Source organism: Marmota marmota, unplaced genomic scaffold (genome assembly GCF_001458135.2).
Source record: "Marmota marmota marmota unplaced genomic scaffold, marMar, whole genome shotgun sequence".
In the NCBI taxonomy this organism is placed as follows: Eukaryota; Metazoa; Chordata; class Mammalia; order Rodentia; family Sciuridae; genus Marmota; species Marmota marmota.
In genome coordinates, this window is record NW_025999842.1 from 57,780,646 (window position 1) to 57,799,704 (window position 19,059).

The 19,059-nt window shown below is 35.9% G+C and overlaps 1 protein-coding gene across 5 annotated transcripts in view; it reads left to right on the top strand.

Annotated features, from left to right (window-relative positions):
• Positions 1-19,059, top strand: part of Adgrg6 (adhesion G protein-coupled receptor G6) — a 138,675-nt gene that overhangs the window by 61,444 nt on the left and 58,172 nt on the right. For 3 of the 5 annotated variants that reach the window (XM_048799132.1, XM_048799115.1, XM_048799122.1), the window contains exons 3-6: positions 2,147-2,488; positions 5,227-5,850; positions 14,986-15,054; positions 17,288-17,371. In XM_048799132.1, the coding sequence (XP_048655089.1) occupies positions 2,147-2,488; positions 5,227-5,850; positions 14,986-15,054; positions 17,288-17,371 (1,119 nt within the window). The remainder of the gene's footprint in view (positions 1-2,146; positions 2,489-5,226; positions 5,851-14,985; positions 15,055-17,287; positions 17,372-19,059) is intronic. The other 2 variants (XM_015501843.2, XM_048799137.1) reach the window with 1 other exon arrangement.

Sequence of the window (19,059 nt, forward strand, 5' to 3'; positions counted from 1 at the left end):
TATATATATATATATATATATATATATATATATATATATATATATATATGAAAGTTCTTTACTTTGATGTGATCCATAAATATAATGAACATGATGATAATAAACTAGTTTAATTGGCATTTCATTCAGTTAAGATAATTACTATTTAGTAGCACTATCTCTAGATGTTGTTTAGCCACTATGGATGAGACTTATATAAGAGAATATTTTGAAATGTTTTTAAATATGTTTTATGGATGTCTTATCTCTCTGTATTTTATTCAGTGAATTCCTTACAGTAAAAGATTCTACTGAGGTGGGCTGCTGTTCTACTTCTCTTACATTATGGATGCACAGATTTGTTGTTATACTAACGACTCCTGATCAGCCAATGCTTACATAGTACTAAAAACATGCCACATACAACCTTCAGGACTATTTAATATTAACCCAAGTGATCTTCCCAATAACCCCAGAAAGTGGGTACTATTGTTAACCCTTGTGTAGAGGTGGAGAAACAGGACCAGAGAAATGAACTTAATGTTTAGGATTGCATAGTCAGTGTTATCAGTCAAATTTGATTTTATTTACCCTCTATTCAGCTTTTATGAGGGATTATGCAAAACTAATATATCAGGATAAAGTAAGTTCTGAATATTGCTTGGATCTGAGCAATAAGAAATGACATCTCATCTTGGAAAAATTATAGTGCCTGTCTGAATGTTGGGATGACACAGATGATGGGATGATGTTTCTTATTTTCCTTAAGTTTTTTTTCTTTTTAAATCTCCAGTGCCTATTACTGGATAAATTTATTGTATATAAATCATTGACTAGGGATGTTTCTCTCTCCTGAGAGAGTGAGACAGCTCTGCTCCCAGGACAAATTACATATCCTAAGACCACATCCCCAGTGACCCACCTCCTCCAGCTGTAGCCTACCTACAGACTGTCACAATTCAGTTAATCCCTATCAGGGGATTAATGTCTTGATTAGGTTAAGGCTTTCATAACCCAGTCATTTCACCTCTAAATTTTCTTGCATTGTCTAACTCATGAGCTTTTGGGGAACACCTCATGTCTAAAGCATATCACCTGTGCACTGAGAACAAAGTGATGAGCAACAGAGATGTGGCCCTTGGCCTCATGGAACATGCAGTTCAGTGGGAGAGACCCAGCTCTCATTTAGTGAGGCTTTAATTTTGAGGACCCTTAGCCTACAATGCTATTCCCCTAGTGTGTTGATGACATGCTCCATCTCTTCATCTGGATCCCTGCACAAACGTCACCTCTTTGGATAACTACCCAACTTGCCCACCCATTCTTGTCCCTGTCTATCCCTTGCTTTACTCGCCCCCCCTTCTTTATCATCATCTGTAATTATGTTTAATATTGGTTTAGGTCTGAGACTGAAGTGTAAACCTGCACAGAGAGCATCTTTCCCGTTAGTACGGTATGTTACTATTTAGAATAGTGCTTGGCACACACGGGCATTCAGTAAATATTTGCTGAATGAATGAGTAAATGAGATGATCACTGAAGCATATAATTACCAACCATGATAAACAAACGGGATAAATGGAAGTACTTTCAGTACTATAAATATTCTACACACACAAGGTGATAATGTTTATTTGAATTTGAGGAAAAGTACAATCTGCCTTAAGATAACCTGTTTAACTTTTGTGTTTTTAGCTTTCTCTTCGACAATTTATTTCCTAAGAGTTTCTCTTTTCTTTGTTTCCATGGTTTGTAATATTGAGCTCTACCTTTATGGATTATACCTTCTCCCATCCAGTTCTATTACTACGTGGAGTTTCTTAACTTGGGTCAGTGAACCTTTGTGAAATCCACTGGTGACTCCCCAGGCTCTTTGTGATCGTGAAATTGGATGTGATACATGGCAAGACCCGTGTGCATTATATATAACACCTAGAGTTTAAAAATCATTGCTCTAAATTTTTGTGTTTTTCTTTTCCTTTTGGTTGCACCCTTGGCATTTCTTTCTCTTCTTGAAATGGTTTCATGGTCCTTTTAATTTTCCCGACTGTATTTTGGTATTTTTAAATGTTTTCTGTTTGACTGTCCCCAGCGTGTGGCATGCTTGGTTTATTGTGCACGTCTGATCCCAGCCCTTCTCCCTGTCTCTCTTTTGTCTGGCCAACAGTGCGAGGATGTGCCAACTGCAGGGTCGTCCTGTCCAGCCCGTCTGGGACCTTTACTTCTCCGTGCTACCCCAACGACTACCCTAACAGCCAGGCTTGCATGTGGACCCTGCGAGCCCCCACTGGCTACATCATTCAGATAACGTTTAATGACTTTGACATTGAAGAAGCTCCCAATTGCATTTATGACTCATTATCCCTTGATAATGGAGAGAGCCAGACTAAATTTTGTGGAGCAACAGCCAAAGGACTATCATTTAACTCAAGTGCGAATGAGATGCATGTGTCCTTTTCAAGTGACTTTAGCATCCAGAAGAAAGGTTTCAATGCCAGCTACATCAGAGGTATGTAAACCAAAGGCAGCGCCAACCTTCTGTTTTCAGTTAACATGTGCTACAGTAAACACAAAGACCAGAAGACAGAGTTATGCTCTTTTATGTGAATGTGAATGATTAGGATTAGGACTTAAGGGCAAGAATCTGTTAATGTTCTCTAAGCATTCTCATTAGCAAATTATGACTACCAGATCCCAAATCTGGTTACAGTAGAGCTTAATTCTTTTATACTGTTTATATGCAGAGCATTTAAAAGCTGCTTGGAAGACAATGTCGATACTCCACTGCTAATAATTAAAATCTGTAATTCTAACAACTCTCCACTGAAAATTTAAAGCATCCTTATTTAGAAATCATTTTATTTTGGGCAAGTTCAAGGCCAGCACCAGCAAATTAGTGAGGCCCTAAGCAACTTAGTGAGTCTCTACATCAAAATAAAAAAAAAAGGGCTGGGGATGTAGTTCAGTAGTAAAGCAACCCTGGATTCAATCCCCAGTGCAAAAATATGTATATACAGAGAGATGTTGTCCTTTGAAAAAACCACCCTAGGGGACAAATATAGAAAACACATGTAAATTTACAAAGAGCTATTAATAATTAAGGTAACAACTTAGCCTGAGGAAAGCCCCCTGAAAGTACTTAACTGAAAAAAATAAAACATTATTAGTAAATGTTTCCCAGATTCTAGCATCTCATAACATTAAAATAATCTTGTAATCTCTAAAACCAGGCTTTGCTTAAGGAAGCTTAAGCTTTAAGACTATGCAATTTAGTTACATATTTTTGTTTTTGTTTTTCCCTCTTCTTATGAGCTTCCTAAGTAGATGTAATATATTTGAAAGAAAGGGAGAGAGGGAGGGAGGGACAGACAGATGCAACCATGAGAATGGCTGGCCCTCATCATTACAAACTGTGTTTTGGTTGAGAAGTTATTTACTGTTTGTGATTGATATTAGAGATGTGTGGTTAAGTAAAACACACTTGATTTAATTTTTCAAAACAATGTTTTAAAAATATGAAATATAGGACAATTGAAAATGAAAAAGACATGAATTAATATTCATTGTATACCCACCACACACTCATAACCACTCATAAGAAATATCCACAGCTGTTTCCTTCTAGCCTCTTTTAAAAAAATAAAATGCATATAGAATACTAGATTCATATTGCATGACTATCCCTTCACATAAGCAGACCTTGAACTGCCTTATATTTAAAATGTAGACTAAATTTCACAGTTCTCTAAAATTCTATGGATTTTTTACTAGAATATGTATATTAAATGATGTCTTATACAGCTCTTCTTGGTGTATATTAACATATGTTCATGTGCACTGCCATTCATATGAAACAGTTTTTAGATAGCATTTTTAAAATAACTTTATTTATTTTTGTTTGTGGTGCTGAGGATCAAACCCAGTGCCTCACATGTGCTAGGCAAGTACTCTACCCCTGAGCCACAACCCCAGCCCCTTAAATAGCATTGTTAAGGAAACATACTTATCCTTAAATCAACTTCTATTATATTAGCATAGGAATATGTTCATAGTGTTATTTAATAATTTCATATATATCACAGATATAGTAGGCCAATGAATGCATTTATTTTCATTTATTATACAAATAATAATAATAAGCACTTCCTCTTTATTGCTATGGGATGGTCACCACTCTCTGCTTCAAGATATTAACTTATTTGGTTCTGATTGACCATATAGTTAATAGTACCACTGTTTATTTTACAGATGAGGAGACTAAGGTAGAGAGAGGCAAAGTAATCCAAGGTCATGGTTACTCTATAGAACAGCTGGGATATGAAGCTTCATTGTCTGTCCTTTAACCAGTACTCTTTAGTGCCCCTCAAAAATAGCTCGTATGCCCAGGTTTAAAAGGTCCACACCTTAAAATACCATTTATGTTGGATTTTGCCTTATACTCTTTCTTCTCAATAAAATTCTACTTACATTTGTTCCTAAAATAGCCTGCTGATGGGAAGAAAAAGAAGGATATGGAATATCTGAAGGGAAGAAGGAGGTCTGGAAATGTTCAGGAAGAGTGATGAAACATGGAACAATTGATTATGTTTAGAATACAGTTGAAAAATAACTTTTTTTTTTGGTAGTGGAGATTGAACTCAGGGGCGCTTAACCACTGACCCACATTCCCCAGCCCTTTTTTATATTTTATTTAGAGACAGGGTCTTGCCGACTCACTTAGGGTCTCACCTCACTAAGTTGCTGAGGATGGTTTTGAAATAGCCATCCTCCTGTCTCAGCCTCCTGACCTGCTGAGATGGTAGGCATGCGCCACCACGCCCAGTTAAAATAATATAATTTTTAAAATCTTAATGTGTATACAAAGCCTTCTTGGAAACTAGTTCTTTCTTAATTGGGGAGTTATGTGAGGTTTTCTTTTGTTTTGTTTTTAATTTTGAACTCAGAGATTAAAAAAATACTTACCAACTTAGCTTGCTATAACTTCAATTGAGTTTAAGCATTAGATTCAATCATGATTAGAGTTAAAATGGGTAGGATTTCTTATTGGTGTCATTATTGGTTTAAGACCAGTGGTAAGGGGTTGTTGATAGAGGAAGGGCAGAGAAAGTGGGGAGCAAGCAGGCAGAGGGTGGATAAAAGTCAATGAGTAGAAAGTGGTGGAGGACAGAAGAGGTCAGATGTTTGCATCTCTGTAGTCCTTGTTCTGCAGTTAACATGTCTTATCTCTGGTGCTGTGTTTTGTCCTAGTTGCTGTGTCCTTAAGGAATCAAAAAGTCATTTTACCCCAGTCAGTAGATGCTTACCAGGTATCTGTTGCAAAGAGTGTCTCCATTCCAGCGCTCAGTGCTTTCACGCTGTGCTTCGAAGCAGCCAAAGTTGGCAATGAAGACAGTGACTGGGTGGCGTTCTCTTACTCGGATGCATCCCTCGAACCCTTGCTCACTTTTGGAAAGGCCAATGGTGACTACCTCCTAAATATATCTGGCTCAAAATGCTGGCTGAATAGCGCATTACCTGTGAAAGATAAAGAAGACATTTTCACTGAAAGCTTTGAGCAGCTCTGCATGGTTTGGAATAATTCTTTAGGCTCTGTCGGTGTCCATTTCAAAAGAATCTACGAAATGGTCCCGTGTGATTCTACCATTAGTAAAGTCATTCCTGGGAATGGGAAATTGTTGTTGGGCTCCAATAAAAATGAAATCGCCTCCCTAAAAGGGGATATTTATAACTTTCGGCTTTGGAATTTTACCATGAATTCGAAGATCCTCTCCAACCTCAGCTGCAATGTGAAAGGGAACGTGGTCGACTGGCAGAATGACTTTTGGAACATCCCAACCCTCGCTCTGAAAGCTGAAAGCAACCTAAGCTGTGGTAAGTCTGTGGCACAGAGAATTGATAGTCTTTGTTTTTTAGCATTGTTCTATGAAAATGTGTGTCAGTAAGAAATTGCACACACACATGCATAAAATTATCATTAAGGAGCTCTTTAAATTTTTAAAATGTTATCTGCTCCATCATCACAACATAATCAAGAATTGTATTTGATTATAAGCCATGCTGACTCAATGAAAGCTTTTGGTCTTGCCATTCTTAAGGTTTCCCTAGGTCATAGAATGTCACACAGTTTGTCACTATCAAAACAGTTATAATTATTGTGTCTCAAATAGAAATGTTAGCTCTTGGTTTGAAACAAAATAAATTAATAAATAAGTTATTATTCACGAAAGTGATCTACTAATAACCTGATCTTTACCATCCTAGAATGAAATTATAATTGCATTGCCCAAATAAACAGCTACCACCTAAGAGAATATTATTTGCTCAGCCAGTACTAAACACTGAATTGTCCATTTTATGGAAAATCTTGATAGTCAGAAATTATCAATTTATTCTTTGAACTTTTATCTTCATTTGTTTTAAAATGAGCATTTGTAGTCATTTAAAATATTTTTCTCTCTGGTTCCCTTTTAGGAAACTTTTAATGTGGTATTATTGGAAGTAGGTAAATGCAAAGTATTTAGAAAACTAATTCTAAAACATAGACTTCTATCAAATATTTCCTATGTATACAAGTTAATTCTGGAAGTCTTTATTATAGGTTTTATTTAAACATAACAGTAAATATTTTATTATCAATTTTATTTTATTTTATATACATTTAAAAAAAAAACAACTTTTTTTATTCCAACTTTTGCTTTGTTTTGGTAGTTGGACACAATATCTTTATTTTATTTATTTTTATATGGTGCTGAGGATTGAATCGAGTGTGAGGCATATGTACAAGGCAAGTTCTCTACCACTGAGCCCCTTATTATCAATTTTAAATGCCATTGATAATCTAAACTATTGATAATATGTACTTTTTAGTCACAGAGCTAACTCTCAGTAAAGGAGAGCAGAAGAGGTCTAGAAGTCCAAAGTAATTTTATGTAACTTTGGGAAGAATTTTATCAGATCTTCCTTCATATTTTGCACCAAGGAGGACCCATTGTAAATTTGAGGCCACCTCCCCAAGTCTCCTGGACTGTGCCTGTCTTTCGGACTTGGGAAATCCCTGTCACCTATCCCTCCATGGAGGTCACCCATCTCTCTCTGTGGTCCACAGCACTCCTGCAGATGGTAGGAAGGCTATCAACTGATGTCATTTGGAAGACATTTTCTTATGGATTGTTGGAAAGAGGGGTGAACCACAAACCTGTTCTGGAAGGAGACTGAAACTTTGGAAGAGCTAAGAGTGTTCCTTAAGATCATACTCTGGTCTAAGGTTAGCTAGAGAACCTTCAGTGACTCCTATAGAAGTCTTTCACTCAGTGAGGAAATGTAGAAGGTCAAGTGTATGTGTTTGGTGTGGCATCAAGAGTGAGGAGGGGGAGCATTCCCTACTTTCTTGGAGATCAGTTTCAGTCCAAGGCCTTCTTTCCATCATATTCTTAGCCAGTGTTAAAAAGTCACAATATGGACTATTCTGATATTTGCCTTTTTATGAAGCAATATCTTGAGGACTAGGATAACCCAAAATTACATTGAAATAGAATACATATACTAAATATCATTTCAAAAACTTTACAAATATTTAATAGTTTCTTACATTATTCATCTTATCATGTGAGTTCTATTCTTGACCCCATTTTGCAGAAGAGGAATCAGGAATGAGAAGATTAAATAACTGAACCAATGACACTAAATTAGTAAGTGACCACATCAGGATTTGAACCCAGAACAGCTGACTTTAGAACTCTGCTGTCTTAACCAGTATAAATTATAGAGTTATTCAGCATAAGAAGGACTAGAAAATGTGACATGGTACTAGAGTAATTGAGCTAATTTGTGCCCATGGGAAGAGTATGAAGTCCAAGAACCAGTAACACATTTTGTACATTCTGAGGGAAAACACTGGATTTACCGGGTGTTAACATAGTATTTGTTTGAAACAAACTTAATAAGGTTGCTTTCCTGCAGTGCTTCTTGGATACCTTAGTATAATAAAATATGAGGGACATAGTATTACAGGGATTCCTAAACTATGAGATCCTTGAGGCCAGAAGTTACAATTTTAAGAGCTTATGGTAGGCCACTTTTTTTAAAAATAAAAAGTTCATTGGAACATAGCCGTGCCCATTTTGCATATATTTTCTATGGCTTCAACTGTGCTGTAGTGGCTAGGTTGACTGATGGTGATGGATACACCACAGACCTAAAATATTTACTGTGAAGCTCTTGGTGAGAAAATTGCCAACACTAGAACTAGTCCAAGGAATCATGAGGGTCCATTTTGCTGAAGTTCACATTTTGGGAAAACCTGGAAAAGACCTGTCAGATCTTCAGGCAAAGTGAGCCAATCACTCACAGGCTCTTTAACCCTTAGTCTTGGTTGGCAGTGGTGGTATTTATTGTCATTTATTTGCTTTTGTTCCACATAATTCTTTTAAACTATGAATTATTTCCCACATTAAACAAAAAATAGATCTCACACAAAAATGAATATTGGGAGTTCTTCTGGCAATCAAAATACTAGCACTTGGCTGGAATTTCTACATGGATGATGCAAGTGGAGTTAAGTGACATCTGCGCCTTTAGGGATCTTCCAGGTCACCTCAGCCCTCAGCACTCCCCATATCCTTCCTACTGCAGCCCTTTCTTTTGTCTTTAGATCACCTTCTGACCCTGGTAGGCATTTAAGTTTGAGAATCGCAGTTTAGGCTACTGCTTTCTGGTAATACAGGGTGGGAAACCTTAGAACCTTAGGGAAATTGAGTAGTGGAGATGGTTGGTGGGCTAAAACTCTGGTCTCCTTCTCCAGATTGTATCTGGGAGTCTTCATATTTTCTTTGCTTTTAATTAATTTTAATTTTTAAAAATTGGCAGACAAAAAGTGTAGTGATTCGTGGTGTACCATGTGGTGTTTCAGCATATGTTTTACTTGGTAGAATGGCTAATTCAAGCTGATTAACCTGTTACCTAATTCATTCAGTCTACTTAATCTGTTACCTCATATACTTGTCATCTATCTGTGTTGAGAACATTCAAAACCTACTCTCCTAGTAATTTCAAGTGTACATTACATTGTTTTTAACTATAGTCATCATATTGCATAATACATCTCCTTGTCTTCTTATTTCTGTTTAACTGTAGTTTTCTATCTCACACACTCCAGCCCCTAAGAACCCCCATTCTACTCTCTGCTTCTATAATTTCAACTTTTTTAGAATCCACATGTAATGAGATGATGCATCCTCATGTTTTTTAAACTCTTATCTTCAAGACTTCTTTTCCAAGCCTTAAGAATACTAGAAATGGGGCTGGGGATGTGGCTCAAGCGGTAGCGCGCTCACCTGGCATGCGTGCGGCCCGGGTTCGATCCTCAGCACGACATGCAAACAAGAATGCTGTGTCCGCCGAGAACTAAAAAATAAATATTAAAATTCTCTCTCTCTCTCTTTAAAAAAATCTCTCTCTCTCTCTCTCTCCCCCTCCCCCTCTCCCTCTCCCTCTCCCTCTCTCTTTAAAATAAAAAAAGAGTACTAGAATATATACATGTTCATGTACCTTAGTCATTTGCAAAATGACTTAGTCGTTTTCAAAATGATTTCATCAAAGAACTATCACAAGCATCAAAGTGAGTTAATTTGAATCTCTCTTTTATAGACACCTTCTTTCCATTCCAGGATGGCACTAGACACCCCAATTGGGTTCACTTGTGCCCTGGACTGTGTGTTGGGAGTAATTATGGGAGAAGGGGATTTCCTGTTGCTTAATCATCAGCTCTGGGAGTTGAAGAATCCCAGTTACTTATTAACTGACAGGAAATACCTGAACCAGAGATTATATCTAGTTTTGTTAGCAAAGAAAAACTTCAAGAAGTAGAAAAAAGTGTGTTCTATTAACATTTTAACCTTTCTTTTTTTTTTTTCCTTCTGGAGAACATTTTGCTTTGCTGTCTATGGTTATCTTAATTTCCAACAAACTAATGATCAGTACAGTAACCAGTGAGAAAATAGGATCCCATTCCTAGCATTCCACTGGACTGACAGGGTCTATTAGGTATGAGCTATTCCAGCATCAATTTGTAATAGGAAATGGATGGATTTTCCAATGGTGTTTTGCCAGATTAGTTATAATGAAAGTAAGATAGTAAAACAATAGTCTGCATTTAATATTTAAATATCCTGTCATTTGTTTCCCATGTATTTAATATCCTTGCCATAATAACATGAATGTTATTATTAAAAGCTTTAACAATTTCATAATTGGACATTTTGTTTCCCTTTATTTTTTCAAAGTTTATTTGGGGAATGAATATGCCTGAATTAAGAAAATTTCCCCTGATTTTTAAATTTATGATTAAATCTTCTCCTGTCCAGAAATAAATGATTTATGTAGCAATAATTCTTTTTCACATTGTGGCACCTTTATTTTTCCTAGAACAAAATTTTAAACATTCATTTTTATGACCTTCAGGAACAGATAATCTTCTTAGTTGACTCTTTAATTATAGGTGCAAGCATTTGCCTGTGTTATAATTCAGGTTTAGACACTGGCTGATGTCCATCAGTTTTCACAAAGAACAGACAGTGCTCTCTCTAACCGTTTTATTTATTTTACTGATTACCGCTCTTTCCTGAGGAGTGGTACAGTATAACTCAATGAATAGCAGGAGTTCAAACAAATTACATTATTTAACAAGCATAGCTTAAGCACTTCCCTCTATTAGTCACTGTGGATATAGAGATAAGACACAGATCACAAGTATCCGATTTTGTTTTTATTCCTCTCCAGAAATTTTTACAATTTTATAGACTTTTGTTTTCATCTTCAAGATTTTGCACCCTGTTGCTATGGCTTCATCAGCTCTCAGAGACCTGCCCTTTCTTAATTTCTACAGTTCTATCCCTCACAGCTATAAAACTCATTCATTGTTGGATCCTGCCCTCTCTCCCTAACAAATTATTGAGTTTAGCATTTTTAGATTTCCAAATCATCTTGAAATAAAAGTAAGATAGAATCACTTTATCTTTACAAGGAATTTTATTCTTTGAGAAGATTCAAACTCTTTATTAGCATAGTAATTTCCAGAAATAATTTAATTTCAAACATATTTTATTGAAAATTTATCAAATCCTTCTTAGTAACGACTGAAAGAGAAAAGGGAAGGGTCCAATTTTTAATTTTATGCTTTTTGGAAATTACTGTTAGGGTTACCATTATTTGGGTTATCAAGTAGGGTATGAGATAAGCTACTGGCTGCACATCTGTCCATTTAAACCATAACTTACATAAATATATAGTGACTTCTTTCAGTAGTGTGATGTGGGAAGAGCAACAATAGGTACAGAAAAAAGATTGGAGCTATGTAGCTGTTCACCAACTCCTCATATACGTTTTTGTTTCTTTTTTCAAGAAAACTTGACTAAATTTTTCTATTAAGTAAACACTTTTGTTAGCCTCAAAAATCAGGGAACATACACAGTTCATGTTATAAAAACTGTTGGTGATAAATATGTCAGTATCTGGAAGAGAAGATTGTCCCCTCTTCTTTAAGCTCCCAGTTTGTAAATCCATCAGCCTAGCCAAATTGATCATGACATTGGCTATTTTATACAGATATGCTGGAAATGGAACTAGGTAGAAATGGAAGAGTGGGTTTGCTCTTGGGTTTTTTGTTTGTTTACTTGATTTTATTTGAAATGGGATGTCACCATGTTAGCCAGGCTAGCCTCATACTCATTGGCTCAAGTGATCCTCCTGCTTCAGCTCCTGAGTAGCTGGGATGACAGTTACACACCACTATGCCTGACTGTATAGACATTTTATATTTCATGTGTTTGTTTATGTAATTTGGTGTATTTGTAGTGTCAAATCTCATTCACTATGGTAACTTCCTTCGAATTAAATTGGTTATTTTTTATACCACTTTCATAATGCAGTTTTCATATTTAATTTCTGTTGAATTTCTATTGCCCTGTTAGATCATCATAAAATAGTGTTTATTGAGTATTTATAAGGCAATATTAATTTGCTAATGTAAAATTTCCCAGGAAGAACAACAAATTAAAATATTGAGAGGCAAATGCTATAATTTCCCAGGAAAGCCCGTCACACACTGATATTTATACTTGGTACCATACAATGAAACTGATAAAATGTTCAAGAAAATGATTGCATATCTTGTTCTAAATCATAGCTGTCTGACTTTCTTTTCTTTTTTTTTTTTCCACCTCTAAACTCTCTAACATAATGTAGTGGAAATGTAGTTAGCTTAAGAACTTCTTTCCCACACCACTCTCCCTTATCTCCCTTTGTCTTCCAGAGATATTGTATCAGTTCCAGAAGTGGCCTAAGGAGCCTTTGACTGCCAGCATTGTGTGTAATTTGAGAACCAGAGGACTCGATCCAACCGTCTCCTCTGTTGCATGTTAGTGACTGAGATTTCCTCAGTCGCTCTGAGTTTTAAAGGCTTTTTCACTTTTAAAAGTTCATTACCAAAATACAAGAGTGCCTGTAGGAGAATGAGGTCCTGAAAAAAGTGGACATACATGGTGATGGAAAGGAATGAGGGCAGATGGCATTCAAGATGAAATGATTCTCCCTCCATCCTGCCATACCTTCTGCCTCCTCAAATGCTTTTTTTTTTTTTTTTTTTTGCCAGACTACACTTGGTTTAGTTTTTGAGTCTTTAAAACTTTTTTAAAGTCCCTCCCCATCTCGGCTTCCTTGCACAACCAAACATCCTCATCCAGCATGCACTCCTCAAACCTCAGGAGTCTGAATTGAATCATTCCCATGAGACTAAAACTAATTTCTGTAGAACTGCTACCAAAATTCTAGAACAAAATGAGGACTCTTTATGGGTCTCCATCATTTCCTTGCCCCTCTGGCACACTTGATTGGTACCGCCACACCCTTCACTGAACTTTCTTCACTTATGTTCCCTGAGACCACTTTCCACAGAAGCTGTTGTTAACTTCTGTGTTCTGTATGACTGATGCTTAACCCTGGGAATATCCAGAGTTCATTCTGTTCTGTTCTCATATCAAAACCGTGAGGTTAGGCCTCTTGGAAAACCCATGTTGCACAGCACCTCAGTTTCATTACAGCTCTTACTCTTTACCCATCTCCACCTAAGTTTGCAGTCCTGGTATTTCCTGTCTCCTTTCATGAGATGGTTATGTGCCTATTTCTCAATTTGGAAACTAGCGAAATGTCCTTTCTTCTCTTCTGTAAGTTGATAAATCTTAAATGCATGTATGCTTCTCTCTGTCCTTCCTCACTATACTCATGATATCAAGCCTGAATTGTTAGTATTACTCCTTCTTTTTTGTGTCTTCCTTGTTTTGGTGAGAGAATGTCAAAAATTATCGTTTTCAAATATAAATCTAATTTTCCCTAGCTCTTATTCATTTTTTCCCATTGCCTTTAAGAAAAAGGTCAGAATTTTAGCAGTCATTCATAATGTGTTGAGTAATTTATTCAGTTCAGCTTGAGCACCCACCTACTGTGTGTGGGATTCACCACTGGAAGAAAGACACAGTGTCTCTCCTACTACAAGGCCCTCCACTGTCTGCTGATTACCTGTGTATCATGATGTCCCTACTGTTCTCTATAATTACTCTATTGCATTTTTAATGCCACATTACTTGAGTTCCCAGATCTCTTCAGTACCTTCTTGGTATATGGTTTAGAAATCGTCTGGCAGCCCCAGGTCTCTTACTTCACATGCCTCCTGGGTCTCCTTCATTGTAATAGATTTCCTGTTCCCTCTCCTCACCAAGCTGCTGTCATATCCCCCTGGGGACTGCTACCACCACCGTTCCCTCAGCACTCAGAACTGTGCAGCCAGCTCCATTCATGCCTCTGAGAGCAGCAGCACTGCAGGGGACACTGTCCTGACCTCCGTGCCTCATGTATTGTAGGCAATGAGTGAGTTTGTGTTGCATGAACATATAAAGGTCTGATGAGAGCTTCTTGCTAGTTGATATCACATCATAGACCTGCTTGTAAGGCTGGCCTTTCTGGTATACCATGATCCCTTCCCTGAGCCTGGTGCCTGAGGCAATCAAGAATGAGGAAATGGTGCCTCCTGAGATGCTGTTAAACTGCTGGGGTGTTTTCTGCTTATGCACACCGTTTACCTCATTAGGAATCTTTTGTGAGCTCATGCATCTGCTCTGCCTTTTCCCGTGGGAAAGCTGGGAAAAGGTTCAAACATTAGAATGAAATCATTGTCATATAAATGTCCCTTAAACATGTAATATTACATATGTATGTGCATACATATGAATCTGTAGGTATACACACACGTATGTCATCTACTTTTGTATTTATTCCTATGACTTTATTCAAATGCTGTATACTTTATAATAAGATTATTTAGCCCATCTTCCTTGGCCACCATGTACTGGTAAAAGTCTGTCAGTTGTCACAGGAAGTCTTATTGCAACAGAGAAAATCCACGACTACTTCTAGAAAATCAGCTTTAAATTTACTTCCTGCTGAAAATGAGTCAGTAAAAGCCTGAAACAAAACAGATGCAAGACTGACTTGAATCACAGAAACATAGTCTAGGATTGTAAGTAGGATAGGCATGCTAGTGTCTATGAACCAAAAATATGTATTTGGTGAGTAATCCATAATTCTGCAAGTTCACTTTTGAAACTTAGCCTTGATGTCTGTACTATTTTTGTATGACTTTCCACCAGAGCCTTATAATTAATTATGTAAAAAAGCCCTGAACTTTTTTCACACAAACTATAAGGGACCATAGCTCTTACTTTCATTTCATGTTGCATGGCTGAAAAATTGAGTTCAAGATTTTGAGGGTAATTTCAATACCTCGAATTTGTATTTGAGAAAATTAAGGTTGCAGTGACCTTAAGAAACTTTTCTGTTAGAGTATTATTGATGGGCTTTTTTTAGGGCTGTTCCTATTCCACTATCTGGTTCATGATTTTTTTATGGTGTCAGTTAATCATAAGTCAAAATTGGTATATTCCCTCTGTGTTGATCAAGGTTCCTACCTGATTCCGCTCCCGGCAGCAGAACTAGCCAACTGTGCAGAACTGGGGACCCTCTGTCAAGGTAGGGAGTCCACGTTGTACTTGTTATTTTGGATCATGTAGTGGTCATTGCTTTGATTTTTATCTTTATTTTCACTTAGAAGGCCAGAAGCCAACAAAACAGAAAAATTTCTGGATGTGTTTTAGTTGTGTTGGTGCACTGTACATGCAGTGTGGAAAAAGAATGCATTCACACACTGTTGACATATTTCCATGAAGCACTGAGTTTTTTTAAAAAACGTGAATGATTATTTGCTATTCAACAAGGGTGGATTCCATTTCCCTTGTTTCTTCTCAAGAATATTGCAAAGGTCCAGCATAAATATAGTTTTACAGTAGTTTGAAGAAGTATTAGTGTCTATAAAACAAGGAGGAAATTTTTTGAATTTTTAGTTAAATTTAAGACAAGTCTGGGAGGCAGTTTGTGATGTGCAATGTAACTTAAATCTTAAGATAAAGATGGTTATACTAACCCATTGTTAATACGTTTATTATGATGTTTAAGGACTACATCGTGGTCAATATTTAATTATGTATTATACACTAAATAGTTGCATGCTAAATAGTTTTAAAATAGTAGTTTAAATGTGTTGCTTTAATTTTATCATTGCTTCTTCTAATTACCCATGGCTCCTTTTTACCCATTTATTCTATTAAATACTTCTACGTGAACTAGCATGTTCTACGTGCTACATAAGAACCATGGCCATACCTTTTATAAAATCTGAATCTCTTATTAAAAAAGAATCATGGCACCAAGGTGACAGATTGGAAGTGAGAACAAACAAGTAGAAACCTAAGCTCTTTTCTAGAGTTCCAGTGTGGGACTAGGGCAGGCAGGGGTGGGGAAACTTATTATTATCTTTGTTTTCCTAAGACATTTCTTGTGTTGTTATTTGTCAAAACCCTATGAAAAGTAAGTTTGGTTTCTTTTCACAAACTCAGTGTAACTTTAAAATAGTTATATGAAATACACCAAAAAAGATTAACTTTATTTAGTTCAGGATCTGAAAGTTTTGTTTTTTTTTTAAATTGTTCTATTAATTTGAATCCAAGATATCTATAAGTACTTACTCTCTGGGACAAAGAACCAGATATGCAGCTTTTTCTTTGCTTTCCCCCCATGTCCTAACCAAAAAGCATTTTTGTGATGTATTTTGCATCACAATAAACACAATTGATTGTTGATAATAAAAGGCTTAAAAAATAACTCCCAGTTCTTAAGTATTTGGAATGGAAAGTTATTTTAGTTATAAATGCACATTATGCATCAAGGAAATCAGTATTTTATAAAGAGCCTTTGGAAGGCATTTCTCTGTGTAATTCTGTTTTAAATAATTTTTCAGTTAAAAGAGATATGTAACAAATGGCTATTGTATATATGAATGTACATCTAACATGAATATACTGGATACATAGTGTGTATACTTTATTTTACTATACATACATAGATACATATGTATACATATATGCATGTGTATATCTATATCTGTATCTATCTATATATCTATATATCTATCTATATATATGTGTATATATATATATATTTATCCTTATATAAGCCCTCCAATCCATTAGAAAATATTATCAAAGCATTGTGTAAGGGTTTAATCTTTGAGAGTTTGAAATGTATTAGAAGCATATCTATGACATAATGCTTTGAAAATGTCTCCTCTGTGAGGGTTGCCCTTGTGAAATACTTTTTAATCCATCGATATTAAAGTAAAGGTATTGGGATCTTTAAATTATTTACTCTGTACATTTCATTCTCTTTCCTTTTTCTTTACATTTTTCTTCTTCAAGAGGGATGTATTTTCTTCTGAGATTTTATTCCTCTAGTCACAGAGTATCAGGCAGACTGACTTTGGATAAATTTCCAGGTGTAATCTGCACAGAATGCCTTCTATAATTTTTCCTTTAATGAATTCAGGGAACTGAGTTATGGAAAGGTTTGCTGATCTGTTTGCTATTTGATTGCCAATCTGTTGATGGCACACCTGGGTCTAAACTATAAATACCTTTTCTCCAGTCCCTTGTGTAGTATGGCCACAAGCCATGTGAATTGATTCTTGATGGACCATAGAAAGCATCACTTCATTTTCTGCATTATAACCTTGGAATCTGTTGTATTTGGTGCCAAGAAATAGTTTCCATTCCTCTTCTATGTGTTTTCATGCATTAATTATAGATCGCTCATCCATATTAACTGTTATGTGCTCCTTGCAAAATTACATCTTTCTCATCTTTATCACCAGCTACTGTAAACTCTGCTAGTACTACACCACCCACTGTCACCACTAACATGCCTGTTACTAATACAGTCGATAATCAAATGAATGGTAAGAAATCATTATGTTTTATATTTGTGGATGTCTAACAAAATAAAGAATGTATTCTAAGGGTGGGGAAATCTGATGTTCCAACAAAATTTCTGTTATTGGAGGCAATTGGTATACTTACTGTACATTTGCAAGACTAGGAAAATAAATATCACTTATGTCTCTCAGGCTCCCCATTGTTATAACCAGTGGAATGAGTTCATTTCCATACTCCTCTTCTGCACTTTTAGCCAAAGTTTTTTCCAAAGGAAATTTTAAGAGAAAAAGCTTCAATTAAAAGGAATTAATTTGCATTATAATAGAGATCTGAGAAAGAAAAGCTAATTTTTCCATGATATTTATTTATTCAGCTCATTCTCTTCAGGAAAATGGATTTTAAAATTAAAAAATACTAAATAATTTTAGAAATTTACTTTTTCACTGAAATCAACTTTATGTTCAAACGTTTGTGACACTTGAATCAATTTCCATGGTTATACTTTGCTCTCTATTTTTATTGTTGATGAATATTGGTTAGAATATGAGAATATATATATATATATATATATATATATATATATATATATACACTAAATCATAGTTCTTGTTTTTATTTATTTTTTGTGTGTATGTGTGTGTGCGTGAATGTGCTGGGGATGAAACCCAGGGCTTTGCACATACTATCCAAACATTGTACCATCAAGCTACTCTTTTAGTCCCTTTAAGTTTTTTAATAATGAAGATTCAAATAACTCCCATTATTTATTGTCTTTTTTCTCCATATTTACTTTTCTATCGATATTATTTATAATTTGCAAATATAGTAGTTATAATAAGGTAAAGTGTGAGCCGAGGAAACACCAGGTGAATCGAGTTATTATTTGACCTGCTACCCATACATAGAATTTTTGTAATTTGAAGTTTGCAATTTCAGTTTTTCTTAAAGAGAAATCCCAATCAGGTGACCACACCATTGCCCCAAACATACTAATATTCTCAACTATGAGATCTTAGAAACACTGGAATTTCCTAAACCCTAGTTCATTCGCTTGTGAGGCCAAGACATCTGTAATGTGTCACAAGGGACAAAAAAAGAGCAAAGAAACCCACATCGTTCATTTTTTTTTGATTTTTGCCTTCTGAGGTTACATCAGCTTCCTTTGTAAGGACATTTAAGTTGGAAGTATGGAATATTTTACATGAAACATAGATATAAATTTCATTAGGGTTATAAAGACATCGATTCAGGGAAGTGTTTATGGTTGTTCTGCTAGTTACACCAAGGAGATTTATGATGGAGCACAAATTCCAGCCAGCCCCAAGAAAGCAGCAGCCGCTCAAGTTTCCAGAGCATATTTCACATGGAGCCCTGCCAGCAGATGGGAATATTATAATTCTGACTAAGTATTTCACTCTTTGTATGAGCATACAAAGAGCCTCTGTGGCATTCTCCCTCCAGGACTGGCACATCCTCTACTGCCCAAGAACATTTATATGGAGCTTCAGAGTCCTCGGCTTGGTGGAGTGGTGCTGCATTCACTCAATCATGTCACTTCTGACATTCTTGAAGAGAGCCTTGTTTGGCCCATCTCTCTTTGCGTCATAACCTTCACTAGAGTTTCAACAAAGCAGGCAAATGTTGGAATCAGTTAAAATGGTTTATCTTGACCACATTAATGAAAAAGAATCTAATTCAGAGGATTCTCATT